We start from the raw sequence: 25,494 nt of genomic DNA on the forward strand, positions 1-25,494 counted from the left end.
AAGGAGATCATAGGAGACATGAGGAAGGAGAAAAGACCTCATCGACCACTATTCATCCATCAGCTGCTTTAAATATCTAGGTGTCCACATCAGTGACGTCCTCACTTGGACACTGAACATCACAAAGGTGGTTAAGAGGGTTCTGCAGGAGAACTGCCTCCATCCTAAAAGACCCTACTTATCCCGAGCACAGACTGTTGTCACCTTTTCCCGAAGCCCAGGGATACAGAAGCGTGAGATGCAGGACTTCCAAGCTAAAGAATGCATTCTTTCCCACTGCCATCAGACTCCTAAATAGTTGACAGAAGTTTACAATCATGGACTACCAACTGGATTTTCACCTGTATCTAACTGTTGACACAGACCTTAGGACAATCATTGCGGAGTTTGCACAATCATTTGCACTATTTGCACAAACCATTGCAGCTTTGCACACACCCTGCAAACTTTTTTCTCTGCAAACCTTTTCATACACTTGCAGAATTTGCATACCACGTGGACTATTTACATATATATATATATATATAGAGAGAGAGAGAGAGAGAAAGAGAGAGATAGATACTCATTTCATATTTTTTCACATTTTCATATTCTGGTTTTAATTATATGTTTAGTATATATATCAGTATTTATATATGACTCTTTTTTTTTTTTTTTTTTTTTTAGAAAGCTATCAGCTAGCTAGAAGTCACCCTGTACCTCCCGGGTGCAGGTTCGATTCACGCCTCGGGTCTGTGTGTATGGAGTTTCATTGTTCTCCCTATGCTTGGTTTAATTTGGGTACTCTGTGGGTTTCCTCCAACTCCAAATTGCATGTGTATGTGTGTGTACCCTGTGATGGCCTGTCACCCCGTCCAGTGTATGTGTGTGTGTGTGTGTGTGTGTGTGTGTGTGGAGTGTACTCCACCTCGTGCCCTCAGTCTCCTGGATTAGGCTGCAGGCCTCCGCGACCCTGTATACAGGATAAAAAGGTATAGATGATGAGTGTGACATAAATAGATAAAACTGTTTTTAAACTAGCAGTGTGTTCTAAAAGAACACACAAAACCACAGCAGAACAAATAAATCAAGAGAGGATTACATGTCAAATCAGCATTGCTGAGTGTTAAAACTCAAGACTAGTGACATTCCTGTAAGTCAGATAGTTAAACCAGATTTGAGGCCATTATTTAAAATGTCTAACATGCTTGTTAAACACTAACCACACATAAATTATTGTTGGTGTGTGTGTGTGCGCGCGCACACTAGGAAACAACACAACCCCCTCATTCACTCTCATAGCCTAGGGTGTGTGTTAACTCACTCTTTATTTGACATGACAAGTGGCCGTAAACGGGGCTTCGACTGGTTCCGTGAGCCTAAGGCAGTCAATTGGACAATTCTTTTTGAAACACCCAGCACAACCTGGTTAAATAAATTTTTATTAATACATTACATAATTCCAGTGTGTCCAGGTGTGATGATATAAATGAGATAAACAACAAGAATGTTTTGTTTACTTAATTATTCATAAAACATAATTAATAAACAATAGAAAATTCTGGGTTGTGTATTTGCTAGCCTGCTAGCAAAACTTACAGAAAATGATAGCTAATCATCTAACGAATAATAAGGAATTATGTATTGCATAGCTTATAAAAATTTAAGGTACAATATAACATCTGACAAATAAAAGCTAAAAAAAAAAAAAAATGTATTATTTGATATTATTATGAGCTAGCAAAGGTTTCTGAGGTAAAATCTAGTTAACAAAAACTAGGTAATTTATGTGCTTACAAACTAGCAAAGCTTAGGCCTACTAAAATGAGAACTAGCATAAGGTCTAAATTTAGCTAGGAAATGCCAATGTATTCGATAGCAATCAAGCAAACGTGAGCGCTAGGATGAAAGTTTTATCTTACTATCAAAGGTTAGGTAATTATGCACTACATATTTGCTAGCCAGCTAACATAGTTTACCCAAAATGAGAGAGGTAAAATCTAGCTAATAATACTTTAATGTGTGTGCATTTGCAAACATGGTAGCAAAGCTTACTAATCATCTATGTACAGCTAGCGTGAGGTAAAAAAAAAAAAAAAATCTAACGATTAAAGGCTAGGTAATTATGAATAGCTACCGCTAATTGAGCTTAACCAAATTGAGCCAGCAAATAAAAGCCAGGAGTTTATGTATTATGCATTTTTCTGTTTTTAGCAAGCTAGCAAAGGTTACTTAAATGAGAGCTAGAATGGGGTAAAAATCTAGTTAACAAAAGCTAGATAATATTGCTAGCCAGCAGTGTTTATTAAACGAGATGGCTAAATCCAACTATTAAAGGCTAGTTAATTATGGGCTACATATTTCCTATCCAGCAAGCAAAGCTTACAAAAAATAGTGTTAGCATGATGTAAAAAAAAAAAAAAAAAAATGTTATACCTTGTAATGACAACACACATGAAGTAAGATCTACCGACCTAAGGCTACAGATAATTAGGTTTTATGTTGTTGCCACTTGTTAGCTAGCAAAGCTTACCCAAAATCACCAAGCATTAGGTAACTAGCATATAGCAAAACATGTTTTATTACAATATACTGTGTAACATTTTTGGAAGAGTTATAGCATTAAACAAAGATCACAAGTTTTTGATTATTTACATCTATCTCACGTCTAAATCATGTTACACGTGTCTTACACACAGGCATGTGCATGACATGCCACAACAACACACTTCTATCTGTGGGGTCAAAAGCCAGGTCAGAGGTCAGAGGTCAGACTTGTGTCTGTCTGATGTCAACATTGAGTTTATGAGATCATCCTGCAGATGTGAATCTAATATGTATTCTGTATAGTTTTACTGAAAGTAGACATGGAGTTTGTTTAAGCTCTGTGTGTGTGTGTGTGTGTGTGGTAATCCCAGTCTTTCAAGAGCTGTCTACTTGTATTGAGACATCACACTGCAGGACTTGCATTGCTTTATTTCTGTGGATTTAATCAAACAAAGTGTTTACTCTGCTCTCCTTTCCTTCCTCTTCTCACCTCTTTTGTTCCTCGTGCCTTCTTTTTGTCCTTTTCGCCCTTTTCTCCTTTTTCTTTCGCATGTTTGCTGTCCAAACCCACTCTTTATTTCTCTCCTCCACATCCTCTGTTTTTTTCTCTTTTCCCTTATCTCAGTAATTGGATTGGCTAGACTCTCTCTCTCTCTCTCTCTCTCTCTCTCTCTCTCTCTTTCTCTCTCTCTCAATGCGGTGCATTAACCTTACTCCTCTGGCATGGCATCATCTTATCTAAAGCTGTTCCTTCTGCTTTTGGTCAGCGGCAATTTACAATTTACACTATCTAATTCTTCGTAAAATCTAACCGGGCATTTCATTTTTATCTTCCTTGAGGCCTGTCCCTACGAACTGCTTGCTGACATTATATCTTTTTTTTTTTTTTTACATCACACTTTCTCATTCTTTCCACCTCCCTCCCTCCCTCCTTCTCGACCAGTGTGGACTGCTGCATAAGGGGTTTGGGAGGCTGCTGGTTAGTTGTATATCTGCCAGCACTCTGCTTTGTGGGGGATGCAAACGTAAGCTTTTATCAAAACCAACCATCAGTTTCCACATGTGTTTCACTCCCCCCTCGAAACACACACTTTTCCCTCTCTCACCCTCGCCCCCACACTATAACTATAACCCTACTCTCCTTTTATTAACACCAGCTTTTGCTAAGTAAATACGAATTTCGCTTGCACTCACTTTACACTCCTCCCAGACCCCAGTAGTCTCCGTCCATCCTTCTCAGCGTATGATGTTCATTCTGAGCTTCCGCAGTTCTATTGAAGTGACAAGTCGCTTGAAATGACACATGGCTAAACATATGGCTTTCAAAAAGATATGAGGACTCTGGTTTTGGCCCATCATCTGAAACGAAGCATTTTGTCTTTCTTTTAGTCATTAAATAATTGAGCTTGGAACGTGTGTGCTGTGCTCCAAAGCTTGCTTTTTTTGTTTAGTTTTTGACTTTACAATCAACAAGCTAGCTAGTTATCATTAGTGATATCAGTTGGCAACTTCATTTAGCCTGATCTGCATGTCTTTGTGCTGTAGGAGGGAGCTCCCAGGAGAAACACACCAACGCGAAGAACACGCAAACACCCCGCACATGGAGGTTTGCGAGGCGGGAAGAAGGTGTAGCAATAACTCCCAGCTGTGTTAAAGTACACTGTACAGTGCAAGTGGTGTTGGTGAATGATTGTGTGTACAGTTCCCACAGATGAATGCTCACTGACTGATTGCACTGGGCTCCGAGCCACCTCATTCGGGATCATCATTCACAGATGTACGGCTTTTTTTTAAACCTTATTTAACTATTCATACGCTTTACTGTGGCCATCACTGTACTGTGCTTAAAAACGTCTGCACGTTCAATCATGAGAAATTTTATCAAAAGTCCCAGTTTGACTTGAATGACCCTCATAAATTAATTTCAAAAATTCACACCACATTTTAAACTATGCTGGATACTATACTATTTTTAGACCTAGATTTGGGAAGTGCTGTGGATTCTCTATTCTGATTGGTCAAAGGTACAGTACTGTATTACAGGTATATATTAAAGTGTGTATTCGTATAATGTACTTTATATCCTTCCTACGTGGTGGACAGTCAAAAGAAACAATTTGGTAAAAAATGAATAATCATTGATACACTGAAGGAGATGTTTGTTTATTTTTTTCTCCAATGTCAGCCTAAAAAGAAGCAGAACTGACACTGTAAGTTCAAGTTTGTACCTTATCTTATCTCAGGATCTGAAAAACTTCAAAAGAGAGCAGGAAAAACATGAAGCTGATGCGGGAATGACAATTTAATGCAAGTGATAACAGGAACTTATTTGTTTCATGGGCATTCCCCAACATTAAATGTAACTATAGATGCATTATAATGTATGTAAATAATAATTGAAAAAACAGTATCCATTGGAATATTGATGGGGCGTGTAATGGAATAAAACACTTTTTGGAATTAGTGGGGGAAAAAAACTTCCGCTTTGTTGCTTATAATTTTTCAGATGCCTTAAGGAGTTTCATACCTTAGGTTTTATTAAAACATGAAGAGAAACACACGGAGGCACATTCCTTTTAGAGCTATGCATAATATTTAAAGAGGGCACACTTTGCCTTTTTATTTAAAAATTAACCGACTGAGACTGTTACTGTGTGTGTGTGTGTGTGTGTGTGTGTGTGTGTATGGCTTTTAAATGATGCTTTGTCATCATGCTACAATATGGCTTAATATCTTTTCACAAATTGACCTTAATTCAGCCATTTATTTTGCAAAAAGGACACTAATGGACCCAAGCCCTGTCAGAAAAAAAAGAACAACAAGGGAGTGGATGAACGAACAGTGGGAGACTCTGAGTCATACGGTAATGATCAGCTTTAAAGCAGAACACCCAAAATGCTAATGTCACTAATGATGAACGAATGTTATGGCCATTATCCAGTCCGTAGGAGCTGTGTTTCTTGGTTCGGGGTGAAGTTTAAAGGAAAAGGCTGTAATTGTTTACTTAAACCTTTATGTAAATCCTAGCTCCTTTTTGTTTTGTTTTTACCATAGCTTATTCTTGAAGAAAATGGACTGAATACAGCTGTCCATTGCACAATATTTAAATCCTTCCTGTTCAAGAAAAACAAAAGGTCTGACTCCAGATAAGCCTCGTTACTCTAATACTACTGACTCATAGACTGGCTCAGCAGGAATTAGTGCACATGATTCGTGAAAAGAAGTAACACACAACTACATTAATTCACATACAGACAAATAAAAAAGGAAGCAACAGTATAAAAAAGGAAGCATTTTGTATTTTTTCTTAAAAGATGTCATACTTTTTTTTTCTTTTTTAAACACATATGTGTTTTTTACAGTTCAGAGAGAGAGAGAGAGAGAGAGAGAAGGAGAGAGAGGGCTCGGTTTTGCATACCCAAAACATTACCAATAGAAATAATAAACTCCCCAAGTTATACAAGGAACTTGAAAAAGCTTTGGAAATGTTTGAAATAGTTTCAGGTCCCTTGTGCTGTGTGAAGCGGCTTCTCTTTCCAGTTTAAATGTTTGGATGTGCCGGGTGCCGGGGCCATCTGCACAGACTGGAAGGTGCTTGTGGAGTGAAGATCGCTCAAATCAACAGAGACTCCAGAGCTGAAACCGATTTGTCCATCTAGTAGGATTGATATGTTTGAAAAATGTGCTGTATATTAAATGAAATGAATGAATCAACGATGTTCACAACTTCAGTAGAGAAGAGAGACTTTTTGTTTAAAAAAGAAAAAAAAATTCCACCTTGAAACACAAAAAATGTGTTCGTTATTATAATAATTCTGTGTTTAACGATTCTGGTGCTAATTTGTTGACTGATGCTGTATTTTCCTTTATTTCTGTAAGAAGTTAGCGGTTATGTGGTGATGACACAGCTGGACTCAAAGCTTCGGAATGCAGTGCAGCTACGACACAACACGGCTCAGATAGTTAGCTAGCGGCCTACGAGATGATTGACGTCACTTTTAGCGTGATCTGTTTGAATAGATTTTCCTACTGTATGTTTAAGGCTAAAGCTTAGACAAGATATCATGGCTAAACTCCACTACATCACAATTAGAAGGCAAAACAGCATTGTGCGTAATATAGAAAAGGTCAACTAACGTAACAATTAACCAACATGTCTAGCAGAAGTTAAATTCTTTAGAGCGGTTCAGGGTGGATGAGTTTGAAATTCTCCAGACAAACTATGTCTAACAACATTAACTTGACTTTGAACCTTTTCACAGTCTGCTGGTGTCAAAATGCACAAACAAAAACATATGCTTTGCACTTAGGACTAATTTTATGCAACATGGACAAATTTGTTAAAAGGACTCCAAGCTCCTTTTAGGTTTTTGTGTGTGATCATGGATTATATCTGAAGTTAAAGACAAAATGACCTTTTTTTGCATTTACATGCACCGCATGGCCAAAACATTTACCTCTTTAGAAGGGCCAAACTATTGGCCTTTTTAAAGAAAGAAAACAACTAAGGAGATATAAAATTACTGGACTTGTATTGAGAACTGTCCAGCCTGGAAATATAGGGCTGAACAATCGACTTTGTGAAAACGTGTGATGAGACACACAATGTGACAAAAACTCGCAGGATTGGGTCTAAACAGCTGCGTAGCTATAAGAAAACCAATTCCAGAGCAATGGGCGAGTTAGGGTGTAAAGCACATAAAATTATGCCCCCAGCATAGTGGCCACTTTACAAGCCTCTAACGGCAGAGTTATGACCTGGGGTTGCTTCAGTTGCTTAGGTTTATGATTAGCAACGTTCTGTGGCAATAAAATGAAGTCAGCTGACGATCTGAATGTACTCAATGACCAGGTTATAACATCTATTTATTCCCTGTTTTTCTTCCCAGATGGCATGGCCATATTTCAGGGTTAAAATTTTTAAAGAGTACTTCCAGGAGCAGGAATCATTTGAACACATGCCCTCATCACAAAATTGTGTATAATCAAAGCGAAAGGCGGTTGAACTGGTGGAAGTGTATACCTCAGTATACTTATATCTTACATCTCCTAATACTTCAATTCTGAGCTTTTGGGACAAAACTGTTCATTATTTCTATAAAACAGTTGTACATAATGAAGTAAGCTTGAATAAAGCCAGGTTGCACTTGATAAAGTAAACAAGGAGAACCTAAAGATAAGCGATACACTGCAATAGTATAACACAGAATGCCATTGTGATCTACAATTTGTCAGATAACTGACTGCAAACCAGCTTTTCAAGTGCTCCTGATTACAAAGCAAATGGTAAAGCAGAGAGGCTCTGGTAATAACGTCTGTAACGTCGAGATATAAAATGCTAGAAAAATAAAATATCAGCACAAAAACTGACAACATTCACATACAGTATACGACAAACATACAATACAAACTATGCAAAAAGTCTCTTCATCATTTTTTCTTTCACAGCAAATCTAAAAAAAATTTAAAAAAAATTAAGTTGAGGCCAGGGAAGGAAGTGTTTTTGAAACTGCAGCATGAAGGAATGACGGCTAAACAACCAGTCTATGTTTCTCTATTTTAGCCCTTTTGAACCCAAATTCGAACTTCTAATCAGTGCATCGTTTTGTCAGAGGAGAAGAAATCCAAACTCATGTCAGTGCATGCTTTTTCGAAAGGAAAAAAATCCCTCTTGATGTTTTATCCCCCTCTTTCTACAAGCAGTCAATCCTGTTTTTCATCGTTATATTGCAAAATGCTATTAATCCCAGACAGGTCTAAGGACCTGTGTACCATGGAAAGGTCTTGAAGATGCACAAATCCAATCAGGTGGAAAGAAAAAGTGCAGTCTAAAGGCAGATATGTTAAACAAAAACTTTAAAAATCCATGCTTTAGTCATGCTCTTGGTATATCTGTGGCCAACACAAGCATAACTCTGTGTACACTCTGTCCTTTTGAATTTCTCAGAGAACAGTGCAGTTGAAGTGTGGACGTGCAAATGGCACTTTCAGCACCAAATAATACCTTAGCTGGCAATTGCACTTTGTTTAAATACTTTCATAAAGTCACTTTTAAGACTCAAACCACATGACTGCACTGTGTTTGCACTTGACCCGCCGGCAGGGGTTATTACAGCACACCTCTCCCTAGGTGCTGGAGGTCTGAAAAGCGCTAAAAGTATGATGGTATTCTCTGATCAGTGTTGTTGTTTGATGCAAACTGTTCTTGGATCAACGGGACCTCGTAGTCAATGCCGTTCTGAGTTACTGGCTGGTAAGGCAAGATCTCAGACTGTTTTTGGGGTGATGTTCCATTCTCTAAACCCATCTTTACACCTTCTAACTCATAAGGGGTTGGCTCAGCTAGATCCATATCTGTCAAAGATTTCACCCTTTTTCTCCGTAAAACCACTCCCACTGCTGAAACTATGGCCACTGCCATCACCACAGCTAGCGCCACCAGGGTGGGTACAAGAGTGGAGAAAGTTTCAGACCTTTTCACATTGGGTTGCAGAGAGCCTACAGCGGTTTGCACATCCATACAGGAGTTCACAGCTTCCTCTACAGGTTCATCCAGAGGACTGGCACAAACTGAATATGTGCAGTTCGGCTGTAGTCCTCTCAATGTGTACTCCGGGTATGACGCAGGTACATTGAGTTGGAGAGGTCTGCGGTCAGGACCAGACAGGTTGCGATAAGTAAGACGGATTCCACGGATGTTGGGCCGAGATTCAATGTACCGATGAAGGTCCAGTGAAATTGAGGTGCTGGTTACGTGATGGAAGCTAATCTTCTCTGGTTTTATTGAAGGTACTGTCACTACAGCAACTCTTGGAGACAATGGAGGAGGTTGGGATTCATCTTGGTTTTCACAGTATGTTCCCGATGTTCCCATAGGGCACATGCAATTTACTTCCCCCCTTTGGTCAAACTTGCATGTACCCCCGTTCAGGCAGATGTTTGGCGGGCACATGTGCTCTTTTCGTTCCTCGCTACTTTTGGGAGAGGCAGAGGCTTCAGGGGGCACATGCTTTTCAACTGGCAACTTTTCACTAGGGACAGAAGGTGGGACATTAAGGGTGGTATGTGGAGCAGTGGTAGGGTCTGGAGTGTTACGCATGCTGCTGCTAGTAAGTACTTCTGACAGCTCGGTGATGGTGGAAGGGCAACCAAAGTCTTTGTATTCTAGCTCAGAAAGCATTTTGCCTGCATTTATAAGAGGGAAGTGGCAACGTGTTTCATCAGTTTTTCCAAGATCCACTTGTGCATTCTTCATCCAAGTGGGGAACCAGGAGAGTGAACAAACACAATTAAAAGGGTTTTGTGCAGCCGTTAATTGCTTCAGCTTGGGAAACAACTGGAAAAAGTCAACAGGGAATCCCTGCAGGTTCAGATTACTCAGATCCAGCTCTTGCAATCCCACTAGGTTCTTAAAGTCCTGCTGATGAATAGGGCCCAATGGGTTAGCTGCTAAGTTGAGACGAGTTAGCCCTCTTGCGGATATTAATGCAGATGGCATTCCTACTAGCTTGTTCTGAGATACATCTAGATCATGAAGATTTCCCAGCCTTCTTAGTAATCCTTCATCCAAAGTAGTCAGCCCCAGCCCAGCCAACTTTAATGACTCCAAGTGTGGTGTTTGTAGGTCAACAGGTCCAGGTGCAGGGATACTATTGAAGCTGAGATCAAGCAACAGCAATCTGGGAAGATGCAGAACGGGAAGTAGACTGATCTGGTTTCTCTGAAGCTTCAACTCCAAGAGGTTCTCCAATCCCGAAAATGCAGCTGGGTGAATGCTTTGGATGCGATTGTTGTGGATATACAACCTCTCCAGATTAACTAACCCATTAAAACTGTTTTTAGAGATTTGAGTAATTTTGTTTGAAGAGAGGTCGAGGTTGCGTAAGGACTTAAGAGGGCCAAAAACCCCATCAGGAATCACTGAAAGTTCATTCTGGCTAAGGTCCAGCATTTGCAGATCAACCAGGCCAACGAAGTCCTGTTCATTCAGGAAGTTAATTCCATTCTGAAACACGTAGAGATTTTGTGTAGATGCAGGCAAATTAAGGGGCATGGTGGAAGCACGGCGCTGTATGCAGAAGATGGAGCTCACTACATTACAGCTGCAGTGCTGAGGGCATTGGCTGCAGAATGACCCTGGTAGTAGGAGCAGGGATAGCAGTAGAAGTTGCCGTATTTGGGCCCAGAGCTGCATGGTCACAGCCACAACGTTCTGCAAAATGAACAAAATGGAACATTAAACATTGAGTTATTATTGTTCTAGCTGAACTAATACAATACAATAGATATTAAAAAGGAATTTGATATTTGTGGCACAACAACTACTGCCTTGTGACCTGACTGAGATTTGCATACATGACTCCTTATTTTCCGTCAGGATTTATCAAAGGCAATGCTGTTGCAGCACTTTCACTAGCTCTAGGACTTCTAATAATGGTTTTACCTCTAATAATGGTTGTACTGTTGACTTGCCCAGAGTAACACACACAGTCTCATCGATTTTTACTGTTTGTTTACACAAGTCAACATTCAAGGGTTAGATTCTTGGCATTGAGAGGGGATTCAAAGCAGCCCACCCACTGTCTCACCCTCAACACACATGTAACTAGGCTTTATAATGATAGGAGAGTCAGAGATAAATAAACCCAGTCGGTGGTGGAGGATGACCGTTGGTTTACCTCCACAGAAATACGATCTGAGCTCAACTACATATGCACGTCCATGTACAGTACAGTACACATGAGGCCGTTGTGTAATCTAGTGCTGATTTCCTCCACTGATATGACTAATCTGTGCTGAGCTTATCATTTGTACTGCAACAATATATCAGTTTTGACTTGTGAGGGCAAATCCGAGTCTCTCTTTTCCAGTGAAACCTCTTGAACTGCTATAAACCAAATCTACCGTGCTTGTAGGGTGACAATGGCTCAAACTGCTGACATCCTTGTGAATGGTGAAGTACACTTATTCCTCCCATATGGGTTTTATGGGTATCGTTTTGTTGTTATCAGACCGGCTAACGTTAACGCCGTTGCACAGATCTGCATCTTAGCTAATAGTCTTCAACAATGGTGTATCAAACATGGCCTCTAGCAACTTCACGGAAAAGTCTGACACTAAGAGGGCAAGTGTGTGTGTGTGTGTTTTTTTCCAAATGGGAGATGTCACCCACTTCTGGCTGTTTACTCAGCTGAAAGAAATCACATTAAAAAAAAAATCTGTCTTTTCAGTTTTAGTGCATTTAGATATACCTCATAGTTCGCCATTAGTCGGACATGTATTGCTTCAGTTCCAAATGGTAATCTATCTCTGTCTTTCTTTCATTCCTTTGTTCTGAGACACGTTTTGCAGTCTCTCCGTCCCACCCAGAGCACTGCTGTTTGACAAGCGGGCCACAGGCCAAGTCTGCCTCCGCGGCGTAAACTGGCAGTGAGACAGGAACTAAACCTTCCTCAATAACACGCTTAAGCCACCCTCTACGCCTCTCCGTTTTGTTCTCCCCCTCTCTCTCTTCTTATTCTTTCTTTTTTGTCTTGCATCTCATAAAGCAAGATCCCACTGGCGCAGCAGGAATTTTGCAATAACCCTAAAAAAATCTGTCTTCAGCAAGAAGGAGAAACAGGGCCCTTTGGGTAAAACAAGGACTCTCTCTCTCGCTCTCTGTCTTTCTCTCGGTCCTTCCACCCTGTATACAACTGCCATTTTCATTTCATCATGCAGCTGTTCTTAATCTGTTGCAAAAGCCCACACATATGTAAGACTCAAGATTAGTTTTCATTTTCAAAGAAATTAATCATGGTTACCTGAATACCCGGACACATAAGCAACACCTCAATCGCTACACTCTTTGGTGGAAGATGATGGTGCAGGTTCTCTCAAATCAACCATAATCAAACTCTGTACCTATCGCTCTCTTGCTTGGTCTTAAGCACACGTGTATATGCATGAGGGTTTAATCAGGCTCTGTTCTCGAGGCATTCCAACAATGCAGCACACCTTCGATGGCATGCTGCAGTGTTCTGAGGAATGAATCTGGCTTTTAACTAAGGCACCAGTGTTTGGCCTTGTAAGGCAGCATCCTGAGAGACCAGACTCCTCCTGGTGAAGTTTGGACTGAACCTAGTGTTGTGTTCCGGAGGCTGTATAATCTCTTTTATGGCACAAAGGAACATGCAACTAATAAAACATCTGCTCAAGCTTTACTTAACCAAACCTTTTCTCAAGGCAGAAACAATTTCAGTTTCGAGAAAAAGAGCCGAAATTAAAGACCTGATGGACGGAATGAAAGCTTTAAATAGTCTCAAATCGAGCAGTGTAAAAAAATATTTATTTTAAAACATTCTAATTTGTAATCAAGGTCATCAAACGGTACAGCTGTCGTGTTGTTCATGACATGTGACACTTAACCTGCTCTATACTCAGACAGAGAGCTGTGTTAGCGTAGTCTTGGGATGGACTTGAAAGCTAAATCAAACAGCAAAACGCACACAAACACACAGATTTAACCCCCATTTAAACACACAAAGTGAAAGAGTAGGCTGTTCTGTGTGGCCCAAGGCATGCAGTGTGTGTGTGTGTGTGTGTATCCACATCAAACACTCTTTTCATCTCCCTCTGTTTCAGACACACATACCTGGATCAGGTTCCTCTTTAAGTGTGTGTGTTTGTATATGTGTGTGTCCATGTGATGGAGTGAAATGTGTTCTTCCAGGTACATTCCATTAACAACATGAGTACATCCAAGTCACATATCTATCTATCTATCTATCTATCTATCTATCTATCTATCTATCTATCTACGGATTGCATTGTATATATTTTTTTCAGTTCAGCAGTAACTAAAATTCTTTGTTTCTCTCATCTCATCACACTTTCAGCACTTCGGTTCTAACAGTTAGCATTTAGATAAGACTCTAAATAACGCGCATGCTGAGTGAGGCACTCCAGTTTAGTTTCTTTCTCTCTCCTTTTTCCTCACTTCCTCTCTCTCTCTCTCTCTCTCTTACACATACACATTTCTTATACCATCTTTGCAAGGACCTTCCACTGACATAATCAACAATTCAGAATTGAATTGCAATTCAGTTGCACTTAAACCTAAACCTAATGCAAACATGTTCATCAGTAACTAAATACAAAAAACTTCTCTGGCATACGGTCATGACTGAGCTGTGTCTGCACATACAGAATGTGTGCGGTAGCACCTTCGAGGATTACGGATGCTTAAGCACAAAGAACCGCATTGTGAGGCGACACACTCCTCTCCACCCTGCCTGCTTAGTGAACTCAAACACACATGCCGTAGTATTTAAACAATCCGATACTGACACATATCTCTCTCTCTCTCTCTTTGTTCGAATTAATAAGCTATTTAAAGCTTTCAGGGAATAAGTCAGCAACTAACACACTTAATAATGTAATACATTGCAAACATTGTTATTTGTATTTTCTGGTCTGCTAAATAGTTATTTTTGTTTTCTTCTTCTTCTTCTTCCAAATAAAAAAGGCTCCAGTTTCCAACAGTCTCTTGTTGACTTCCTTTTATGAGTCAGAAGTGTGTATCAGCATGCCCAAAAGAGCCACTTAGCACGTAGCCAAATATAATAGATGACCCAAGCCTTTAAAGTATGTGGCTCACGTGTATACCGCAAACAGGTAAACATACCCAAACATCATGTCATGTCCACCGTTACATTTAAATAAATAAATGCAACTGAAAATAATAGTGCAGGACAGTTTTTTTTTACTACCTTTTTTTAAGATAAGAGAAAAAGGTGATTGTACTGTAACTGTTCAAATGTAGTTAAATTATTTGGGCCATTGCAAAATGGTTCCTTTGTCAACTGATTAATGTGTCAAACTTATATGCATTATATGATTCTAAGACCCCTAAACCTTGTCATTCTGAGGTCCCCAGACCAATAAACGCTGTCATCATGAGGTCCACAGACTCCCAAACTGTCATCCTGAGGTCCACCGACTCCTAACCTGTCATCCTGAGGTCCACACTCCTAAATCCTGTCATTCTGAGGTCCACAGACTCTTAAACCCTGTCATCCTGAGGTCCACAGACTCCTAACCTGTCATCCTGAGGTCCACGGACTCTTAAACCCTGGCATCCTGAGGTCCACCGACTCCTAACCTGTCATCCTGAGGTCCACAGACTCTTAAACCCTGTCATCCTGAGGTTCATATACTTCAGAACTGTTATCCTGAGACTCACAGACTCGTCACATACAGAGTCATACACAGTACGATATGCAGTGAAATGCTTGTACAACTGCCAGTGACCTTAAAAAAATAAAAGCTTATACATAAGATATAAATATGAATAAATATGAATAAAGAGAAAAGACTTCTAAACTCTGTCATTCAAAGGTCCACTATTCTCCTAAATCCTGTCATCCCTATGTCTAAAGACTTGTCCCACAAGCTCCTACCCAAGTATTCCTAACCTTCTTCAGTTGCATAAGCTTCTGCCAAAATTCTTTCCTTCTTAGCTGTGCCTTTGGGTGTTTTTTTTTCTTGCCCCAGTGGCTCTTGCTGATGGTTAAGGTCTTGACGTAAAACTTCTTTGAAACCAAAAAACATCTATAAGAATTCGCTCATGAATTTAAATAAAAAAAAAAACCAACCCAGCAGATTCCTATCTATAAGTGTTTAAACCTACCTCTCTTTTGCTCTTTTAAATCAGCAGTTACACAACAGGCATGTAGGGATGTTTTCAGCTCGACCTGTTTAACCACTTCTTAATAATTGAATGTTTACGACAAAGACAACTTCTCTGGCATCGCTCGAACTGTACAAGTCAAACACGTGCAGATAAAGTCACAACCCAACGAGCGCACCTACCAGCACATTTTGTACAAACTTAGCTTAGAACTCTTTAAAGTGCTGAAGATTTGGCATGCGTATAAAGAACAAAAAGAACTTTGGTGTTTGGTTGACCCTTACCTGTATTAAGTGTTAGACTCTAAAACTAAGAGAACTAATTTTAGAGCTTTTTAAATGTTTTAGCATGCTTTGTTAAGGCTTTCTGAATTGTGGTTCACTTTACAGTTTACTCCTACATTTCTAAGATTCAACTTCTGAGGCCTTCTCTCTCTCAATACTTGAGCTCAATCCACACACCACAATGAGTAGTGGGGAAAAGAAACATGTCTGATGTGTGAAGACAGAATGATGGGCAAGCTGAAACACACTCTTACCCTCCAGGCACCTCTTCGGGGCCTCCTCTCTCCTGCCCGAGTTAGGTTATTAATCCACGCTTGGACAGGCCTCACATCAATTTGCTCAGCTCTTTCTTCCTTACTGTTTTTGTTTAGCTTAAAGTTGTACAACTGTCTGTAATAATTGAAACTTTTATCTTAGAACCAATTCACTGCCGTACTGGCATTAATGCATACAAACCCCCACATACTGCATATACAGTACAAAATAGAGTCTACAGACACACACACACACACACACCACACAGTATAATTTAAATTGACATAAGATGATTAATAAATCGAAATGCCGTTCTGAATTTCACCAAAGAAAATCTTTTGCCGTGTTCAATTAAGCATAACTGACTGGTTTTCTAAACACATGGTGACTAATTGTATAAAGTAAAAAGTTGAATACATGCCCATCAACGTGCCTACACACACACACACACACACGCAATATTTGTGGTCGAATGTCATTCATCCTCAAACTTGATTTGTCTGTCTGGAAGCGTGTGCTGACCTGCAGGGTTGTTTGCCGTAGTAGATTAGAGATACATGTGTACAGACAGACACACACACACACACACACACACACACACACGTGCACACACAGAACACAGCAAAGACAACACACATGCATGTTGTACCAGAAATGCATATTTTCTTACACAGTATGTGCCAAAATATACAGAACTGAAATGAAAAGAAGGACAATACTACCTTGTTGACATCTGTGAGTTTGACTAACACACACTATTCGCGTGTTTTACCGAGGTTCTAATATGATTCTAAATTATATTCCAGAACATAGGTTGCTGCGGACTCCTGCTAAAGGAGATGTTATGTTCTTGGTTCTCACAGCTCACAGCGATGAAAAAAAAATTTCGTTCGATTGATTAAAACCATGAACAGTTTTAATCTTTATCCTTGTTAGCATATACCTTTTATAAGGACAGTGATGTAACTATGAAAAAAAACTCAAATACTTAGTAAATATGAACATTTACCTCAGAAATTAATATAATATTAAATGTACTTAAAAATATTGCTACAATATTACAGTTCTCTCAAAAGTACTGATAAAATGTAAGATTTAACTAAAAAATATTGATAAAATATTACATTTACCTCAGACACATTGACAGAATATTACATTTACCTGAGAAATATTGTTCGAATATAATTCCTTTCTCAGAAGTATTGATAAACTTAACTTTTACCTCAGAAGTATTGGCAGAATTATTATATTTACCTCAGACGTATTTACAGAATATTAAATTTAACTCATTTTACATTCACCTCAGAAATATTGATAAAATATGACATTTATTTCAGGGGTCATGACAGAATGTTACAGTTACTTCAGAAATACACGTATGATAGAATATTATATTTTCCTCAGAAATATTAATAAAATATTATAAGTTTCTCAAAAGTATTGAAATAATTAAAAATTTACCTCAGAGGTATTTGTAAATTGCTAAGAAAAAGTTTGGATAAGTCAAATTACTTTTCAAATGCACTTAGCAACCACCGCTAATCGAATTCTGTACGTTCTAAAAGACTCAGCATTGTCTCCGAAACATTTGACTTCTGAAATTATGATCACCACAAGTGTGGGCTGTTTGTGGAAATGTTCTGTAAACAAAGCAAACATACAGTAGCATAAATAAAATACAATTTAGTAGTGCTAGACAACGGGCTTGGCCCAAAGACTGAAACGGATTGTTTGTGTCTCACCTCACACTTGACTGAAATATAGCAGATATCTTTTAGTCAAGAAAAAATAACCTACCTACTAAATCATTGTGTATACACACACACACACACACACACACACACACACTGTGAGTCACTGTTTCTCTGCACATTTTGGTTTGGCGTCTCTCCTCAGACACTAAATAAATCTTTGGACAAAGACGCTGTTAGCATCACATCATTCAGTTAATCTGAGTATAGCTGTGTTATTCTTCCAAATGCTTTGTCTTCCTTCTGCTAAACAAATTAATGAAACAATAAACCTTGGTAGAAAGCCTTTCTATTATTCTATAAAAAAAAAAAATCTGAATAGAAAACATGTGCTAGGCTAACACGGCTAGCAAACGGGACGAAGCTGTCAGGAATTTCGCCATTTCCTTTAAACGTGTGCTCGGGTAATTTTTTTTGTAAAATCTGTATTTGACTTTAAATACACCACTGTCACAATCAGCATTAAACCGCTGAACGACCTTCCACCATTTCGATCCCTGTGAGGTTTCAGCTAAATAATGGCGTGTGGAGGTCAACTGATATTTTGTTAACATTAAAGATTGACATTAATATAATGTGTACACATGGTATTCATCTTTAGTCCATTAGTAATGTCTTAATTTGGAGAGGAAGTCATAAATCCGAAATATAAGGGAGTGAGTGGTCATGTACCATAATTGTGTGTGTGTGTGTGTGTGTTTATATACGCTTCTGTTACTCTTGGCTCTGTTCCTTTCTTTAATTCTGCCTGTGTGCGTGCCTCCCAAATTCCTGTGGGGGGTTATTACAAGTGCATGCTAACGCTCACACACACCCACATACACCATGGCATCTAATGAGCCTCTGACTCACCACAGTACTGTTTAATATCTGATTGGTCGGAAGACGTTGATTCATTTGCTAGAACAGCAGGAATTTCCAGTGAGAACATTGTTGTCCATAATTCTGGGAAGGAGTCTTTAGCATCTGGGCTTTGCAAGAGGGAAAGTCTAACCATAAACCGATATAATGTATGAAGTTTCTTGTATAAAATTCTTATCAATAAAAATTCTTAATGTTGAATAAGAGGAATGAAGCACTTTGTGTTGTGCTGGTAGGGGACAAGAATCTGCTTTGTTATTTCTAGCACACAGCTAAAAGTCTTAGCTTTTTCATGTTGTCTCGCAAAAAGTCTAATTTATCGCTGCTTATATACAGCAAAATGGTGCAAAGACGAAATATTATAGCGTCTCATATATTGTTATAAATTATTAGCATACTGCATGCAAGGTCACCGGGTAACATCATGAATGTGGGTGGTCCGGCCAAGTTATGGTTTGATTAGACATGACAGGTGTCTCAGGGAGAAATCTGAGACTGAAAAGAAGTTTATTTATGCATTGTGTAAGAACATTTCTAAATATTATTTTCATGATAAGTTGTACCGTCATATTTGTCACCAGTCTAGGACTGTTTCCAGTATTATAATAATTTATACAATTTTATTTCTCTTTATTTAAATTTTATTTTCAAAGTGTTTACCTTAATTCTTTTCAGGTGTCAACATTTTCTTTTTTCGCCCACATATGATACATAATTCATATATTTTTCAGAATGTCTTGTTAACTTCAGCCACATTAACCATACTTTAGTCATTTACTTCATCCCCAATACAGTAAGTTTGACCTTTTCCTGATCTTCAGCAAAATCTTATATTTAATCAGCGATATATAATTTTCATTGTCAGAAAAGGAAACGTATTAATCTAAACATTTATTTTATCATCACATCATGCACATGAGGCCGTGAGTCCTACTGAGGTTAATACATTCTGAGGTTAAAAAAGTGGGATATTGCATGAACAAGGAATAGCAAACAAGTAAATATTGAATTATTAGTTATAAGTAAATACAGAACTCTGTTAGATTTTATTCAAATGTGGAGTGTTTGATGGGGTTCAAAACTGAGACAAGTTTTCTCAACTGATAGGCAAACCTCTTAAGAACTAATCATTTATTTGTCATTAATAATGAATGATCACACATTTCCCCTCAGCTGTATTTAAACTCTAGCGTCACAATCTATTAATCCAGATTAATATTAACCTCCGCACATTAACTGTCATTTTTTTTATTATTTAAAACATGAACACACCGTTCCCTCTATAAATAGCTTAACCCCTCCACACACACATCAACTCAGGAGTTGCACATAAATCGTTCTCAAACATACAACATCTCGTGTTGTTAAACAGAAAGTGTTCAGTTTCGAGACAGGTTGAGATTCTGTAAAAATAAAGATGGCAGAAGTGGAAGTGAATTGTAAGCAGGCCGGGTCAATCAAGCGTTTGCAAAAGGAATCAGAAAGTTAATAACAAGCTTACAATTAAAGCCTTGCTTGATAGCTAGGATAGGATAGCTAACTGTTTCATTACAACTGGATTGCCAAAGTTTATACTACATGCAAAACATCGATTAATATGTGTTTCATTGGTTAATTGCTTAATGCCAAATAATCAATTAATTGTAATTATTAATTATCACAGTGCCTTCTGTTTGGAGAAAACTCAAGAACATTGTGTAAGGGTTGTTCCAGTCACATGTAAAGATGATAAACAAGCTGTCAAGAAACTGTCATAAAATGAACCATATTAGTATTATTCTTAGTATTAGAACTCCAGTTTTCAAGCACTCAGGTCTATAAGGCTTGGACCAGAATTACAGCTAGAACTTCTTAGCAGTTAGCATGAAATCTGAGGGTTACTGATGGACCAGGATAAGACTGACAGCAGTATAACCACACATCTCCAGACACTCACATGGCAGCTATAAGATACACCAGAAGGAAATCCCAGACTTATGTTTGACGCATGAGCTCACGTCCCCAAAATAAGAAAGCCTATTTCTTGCTTAACATATGTTTTCGTCAGCAGTCCCAACTGCTATCTGGATCACAACCTGGGGAACTGACTGAGTCTGTGGAGCCTAATGATGCTATTAACATTAACATCTACACACACACACACACACACACACACACACACACACACACAGAAATGCATGATTATTCCTAATCGTACCTCGGTTAGGCAGTTATTAGCGTGCAAGATTCCTCTGATTCTCCCCATTTAGCTGTCACATTGGCATGACCCGAGCACTTATAAACTGACCCCTGGGATTAGTCCATGCTCCAAGCAAGAGGTGGGGTGGGGGGGTTTGGGGAGGGTTTGGGGGTTTAAGCCTTCACCTCTGAGTGCCCACTCCAGAGCCCTTAATTAAATCTCTGAGACACCGAGTCAGGAATGTTTGCTTTCTTCTTTCCTCCGTTCCTGTCTTTACTTTTCTCATACGCTCGTTCCTCAGCAGGGGCCCTCGAGTCAAACTTTCTCTCTAATGGCCCTTAGCCCTCAGTTTTATGGACCTTTTTCTTTTTTTCCCACATGCCAGTGCAGAACAATTACAAAAATACAAGTGAAGGTTAAAAAACCTAGCAAATGAGGACCCGAAATGAAAGATTAGATCTTTTTGTCACATGTAGGGCATATGCTATATGACTTTGAAGCAAGTGTTTATTGTTAACTAGTAATTAGTGGCTTTAAAAGTTTAAATTACCCTAGCCCTGATTTTCACCCTTCATGTTCCAGATTAAATAACACATTTTACTATTAATTAGAGATGGCACACCCACTCCAAAAAAAAAAAACTATATATATATATATATATATATATATATATATATATATATATATATTAATTCACGCACTGCCAGGTTCAGAACTGTAGCAAAATCCAAACAAATATGGATATTTAAAATCAAATTGTGATACAGATAGAACCAGCACCTAAGTATCATGATAATATTGTACCAGCTGGTCCCTAGTGATCCCCATCCCTAAAAATGATCTAAGAAGAAACATCTTAGCATTCCTAAACAGTCGATCTTATGGAAACCTGTTTTCTTAACAAGCATTCCCTTTCTGTCCAGTCCTAGCTTAATGGGATTTATTTCCTGCTCGAGTGCATACATTTTTATGACGAGTAGCTCAGTGGTTAATGTCTCGTGGTCGTAGCAGCGTTGGAAAACTTGTGTTCGAATCACAGGACTAAAAGGAAATCACCATCGTGCCCTGGAGCGAAGACACTTAACCCTCGACTGCGTGAAGACGTGTGAATAAGAAGGAGGATTTGTTGTATTATCACTGCGGCTGAACTCATGTACTCCTTTCTGTTGCATGCATTAGGTCAAGTGACAAGTGGTGCAGAACACGATCTGAAAAAATCGTTCTCATGAATATTTTGAATCTTACTTCTAATGAGTGTGACGTCTAAAAACAATCTTTGAAGAATAGAATGCAGCGTGCGACAGTACGATTTTAACAGTCAGAAAGACAAAGGAAGTTTGGTGCTGGAGGTTTTCTGCTGAGGTCTCATCTCACAGCAGCATCTCCACACATGTAACATCTCGATAACGAATATTATCATTTAACTGCTGGAAAATTTCCCATCGTTCGTTTCTTTTTAAAAACTTAAAACCCAAATAATGGATGTAAAGACCAGGATAGGGGCGCATAAACATTTTCACGACCACTTGTTATTGCCTGCACTCGAGCTGACCCAAGAACGAGGCATTACATGCGAGACGATTACATAATTATTGTTTAGGATTACATTTCTATATCAGCTCTCGGCTTGCACCAACAAAGCCACCGTAATCTACAATCTATATCTACAGTAAGTCTTGTGTGTGTGTGATACTGAATCCTGGATAATTCTGCAGCTTGTACTTGTATATATTTGCTACATAAACATGCAAGAAAGATCAAAGAAGAAAGAGTGCCACAGGTGTCAGTGACAGTGTGGAGACTTTTGACTGCAAATGCATAGCAATATTATATAATGCACTAATGCAATATTTTAATGCAAATCATTATTATTTTTCTATAAGATCTCTGCAGTCAGACTTACCTTAGACCAGTAAGAGTGTACTTCAGCGCCTTGCAGGACAGAAAAGAAGGTCTAGTTAAACATCACTAGGTGTTCTTCTGCCATCTGATGAAGTTGGACATGAACACTAAATTGCTTTAACTGTAAGAAGTTCCTCGGTTTCTGTTGAAACTTCTTCCGACTTTGGGGAACTCTGTTGATTTTTTGAATGGAGTCGAGCCCGACTAGTGCGTAAAGCGCGGTACAGTCTGGAGTAGAAGACAAGTGGGAGTGGTTATCGGCCGGTGGGCGTGGTTTAACACAAGGGGGGCAGTTCTTGCGCGCCTCAGCCTTAGTTGAGTTGCCAGAGTTTACATTTCAACCCCTTTTTATTATATTGTTTCAGCAGAGCTTCTCATTTTTAAGTTGCTAGATTTATCTTCTGCTGAGGCTGAAAGGTATTTATAATAATAATAATAATAATAATAATAATAATTCTAATTCTAATCATAATAATAAGTGTAGATACTAATTTAAGTTGCCAATTGCTCGCATACATAACATACATTGTATTTATACAGTATTTTTATAGACCATTCTAAGAATGATCAACATTAAAAAAGACATACTTATAAACATATAATTATAAATAATATATATTTGATACAGTACCACACTATAATTATGTAAAAGTGTCGACTTTGTTGACATTAAAATGTTTATGTGCTATTTAAATAAAATATTATTATAATAATATTTTAATAATAATAAAATATTATCTTATATCTATATATCTAAAACATATATATATATATATATATATATATATATATATATATATATATATATATAACATTATATAATAGCATAATTTTTCACCTTTTTGACAAGCTTTTATATTCCCTCATTAAAAAAAAATGCAAAAATGCCGGCTAAGCTGCGAATCACAAATGCATTGCTGTCTTCACTTCTTCATCAGAAGTGTATCTTCGTCATAGGGCTGCTTTCAGGGCACCAAACAGGTGAAAATCCGACAGCGTGAGCCCAGTACTATACGGAGGATGCTTAAAAACTCAAAATGTGGACGAGGACAGGCATCCGGCTCCTTCTTGATGACAAGAAGCTCTTGTGCAACCTCCCTTTGACTTCTGTATAAATTCATACACACTTCTTTGCGATCTGCATAAGGCACACAAAGTCTTCGATTAGCGACGGCAACACATGCACATAAAAAAATCACTGCACATTGCTCTTTTTATATTAATAATTATTTTATTTTATATGAATAATAATAATAATAATAATACTCCATTTTAAGTCTAAGTTTGTAAGTCACACAGCTAGTTCATGTAACTGCATGTATATAATGGATAATATTCTACAGAACACAGACTGCTTTTGTTTGCGTATTTTATATTTGTACATCATATAAATCAAACAAACTGATCACAATTTAATATATACTACTTTATTAGTAACTCGTTTATAATACTTGATTAAAACACCAGCCTAGTGGTTTATATTAGATTAATTATGTTAATTAGTAATCTTTACTGGGAAATACAGTAGTTGTAAGGAAGTTTAAACTGTCAATCTGGCAACCTCTTACTAGCTTTTTTTTCCCCCCATAGGCACATGTGGCTTAATGATGAAGAGTTTGATTGACTTTTAAAAGTTTCCAACTTTCAATAATTTATTACAGTTGTTATTTGTATTGGTGGTGGTTTTATTATTATTATTATTATTATTCATAGTAGTAGTAGTATTATGTGTAGTGTTTTAAAACTTAATGCATAGAATATCAGTAGAAGTTGGGCCTGATACAGGTAGTCACTAGGCCATTTAAGTTTAAACCTTTTTTTTTTTTTTATGAAAAAAGTCCCACATGTATACTTTTAAATATAGGCCTGTTTTTTTGTTTTGTTTTGTATTTATAGGATTTTCTCTTATTTTTATTTTTATGAATTTATATTAATTTTCTGGTTCCTCCTCAGTATTTGCTATTTTTACTCTGTGCGTCTAGACTAACCTTGTTCCGGTTTACTTCAGGCAGGCACGCGGTGCTCTATTTGAGTGCGTGCACATACCGGAAAAATAACTGAGCACCGGAAACACACTGAACACCACTGAGTCCTCATGCATGAGCTGTCAAGTCTGAAATAGGTAGTGAAATCATTGTGTGTCTTAAAGCACTGGAAGTCTTTTAGTCATCATAAATATATCTGGGTCATTCTACAAAAATAGTGGAAAATGCTGTCACTTATTTTTCTAAAGCCAAAATTATTTAAATTAACATAACAAACACATTACTTGTATATTTTCAGAAAATATAGCATGTACTTTTAATCATAAAATACACTTTCTTATTTTAATATTCCATATTTAATTGTAGCATTGTTGTTGTTTTTTCAAAACATCAAGTTCCAGGGAATATCTTGTCGGGAAGATCATACAAGTGGGACCATATAATTTTCATCTAAAGATTTTTTATTATTATTAAAGGAATCTGATTCACAATAACATCAGTAACTTATAAAATAACAATAATTGATTATAATTAATAATATAAAATAAATATCAGTCATCCCAAACTATGTCAAGTTTTATTTTTATTTTTTTACAAGCTTTTAAGTTCGCTATTGTTGTTACTCATTTTATAATTATACCTGTGAAAAGTTGGACATAAAAACTGAATTACATAATTGCAAATGACATTTACATAATTGAAAACCATGTGGCCATTTTGTAAATGGTCACAATGTTTCTCTAAATTGTCATTAGTGGTGTCAGGAACAGAAGTAACCCCAGTTATTAAATGTATTAAAAAAAAGAAATAGATTAGGCCTTACTTTTTCGTGGATTCATAACATTTAAAAGTAAAGTAAAGTAAAGAATTTTTAAGTGTGAAAGAAGAAATACATTTCAGGAGATATTTACGACCCAAATGCCACCTTTTCTGTAAACTGACCCATATATATATATATATATATATATACAGTATAAAAAAACTACCCGACAACCGTGCTGAGTTTTTGCACATTGTTAATGTAGTGACACGCAAGTGCCTCTGCAACCAAAGGTTGCTTATTAGACAGGTGTGTGCAGTA

At 37.8% G+C, this 25,494-nt stretch overlaps 2 protein-coding genes across 2 annotated transcripts in view; one reads left to right on the forward strand and one right to left on the reverse strand.

The window, feature by feature from the left end:
- Window positions 1–25,494, forward strand: part of LOC128518710 (sialoadhesin-like) — a 1,187,000-nt gene that overhangs the window by 764,242 nt on the left and 397,264 nt on the right. The gene's annotated exons all lie outside the window — the stretch shown is intronic.
- On the reverse strand, window positions 4,675–22,624 carry vasna (vasorin a). Its single transcript, XM_053491685.1, has 2 exons — window positions 22,430–22,624; window positions 4,675–10,738 (listed from the first exon to the last, which is right to left on the reverse strand). Exon 2 carries the CDS (start codon window positions 10,718–10,720, stop codon window positions 8,678–8,680), a length of 2,043 nt encoding a protein of 680 aa, XP_053347660.1. The 5' UTR covers window positions 10,721–10,738; window positions 22,430–22,624; the 3' UTR covers window positions 4,675–8,677.

The sequence above is a fragment of the Clarias gariepinus genome, chromosome 3, assembly GCF_024256425.1.
Source record: "Clarias gariepinus isolate MV-2021 ecotype Netherlands chromosome 3, CGAR_prim_01v2, whole genome shotgun sequence".
In the NCBI taxonomy this organism is placed as follows: Eukaryota; Metazoa; Chordata; class Actinopteri; order Siluriformes; family Clariidae; genus Clarias; species Clarias gariepinus.

Excerpts from the sequence above, each read along its gene's own strand:
- vasna (XM_053491685.1), bottom strand. The coding sequence starts at position 10,720 with ATGCAGCTCTGGGCCCAAATACGGCAACTTCTACTGCTATCCCTGCTC.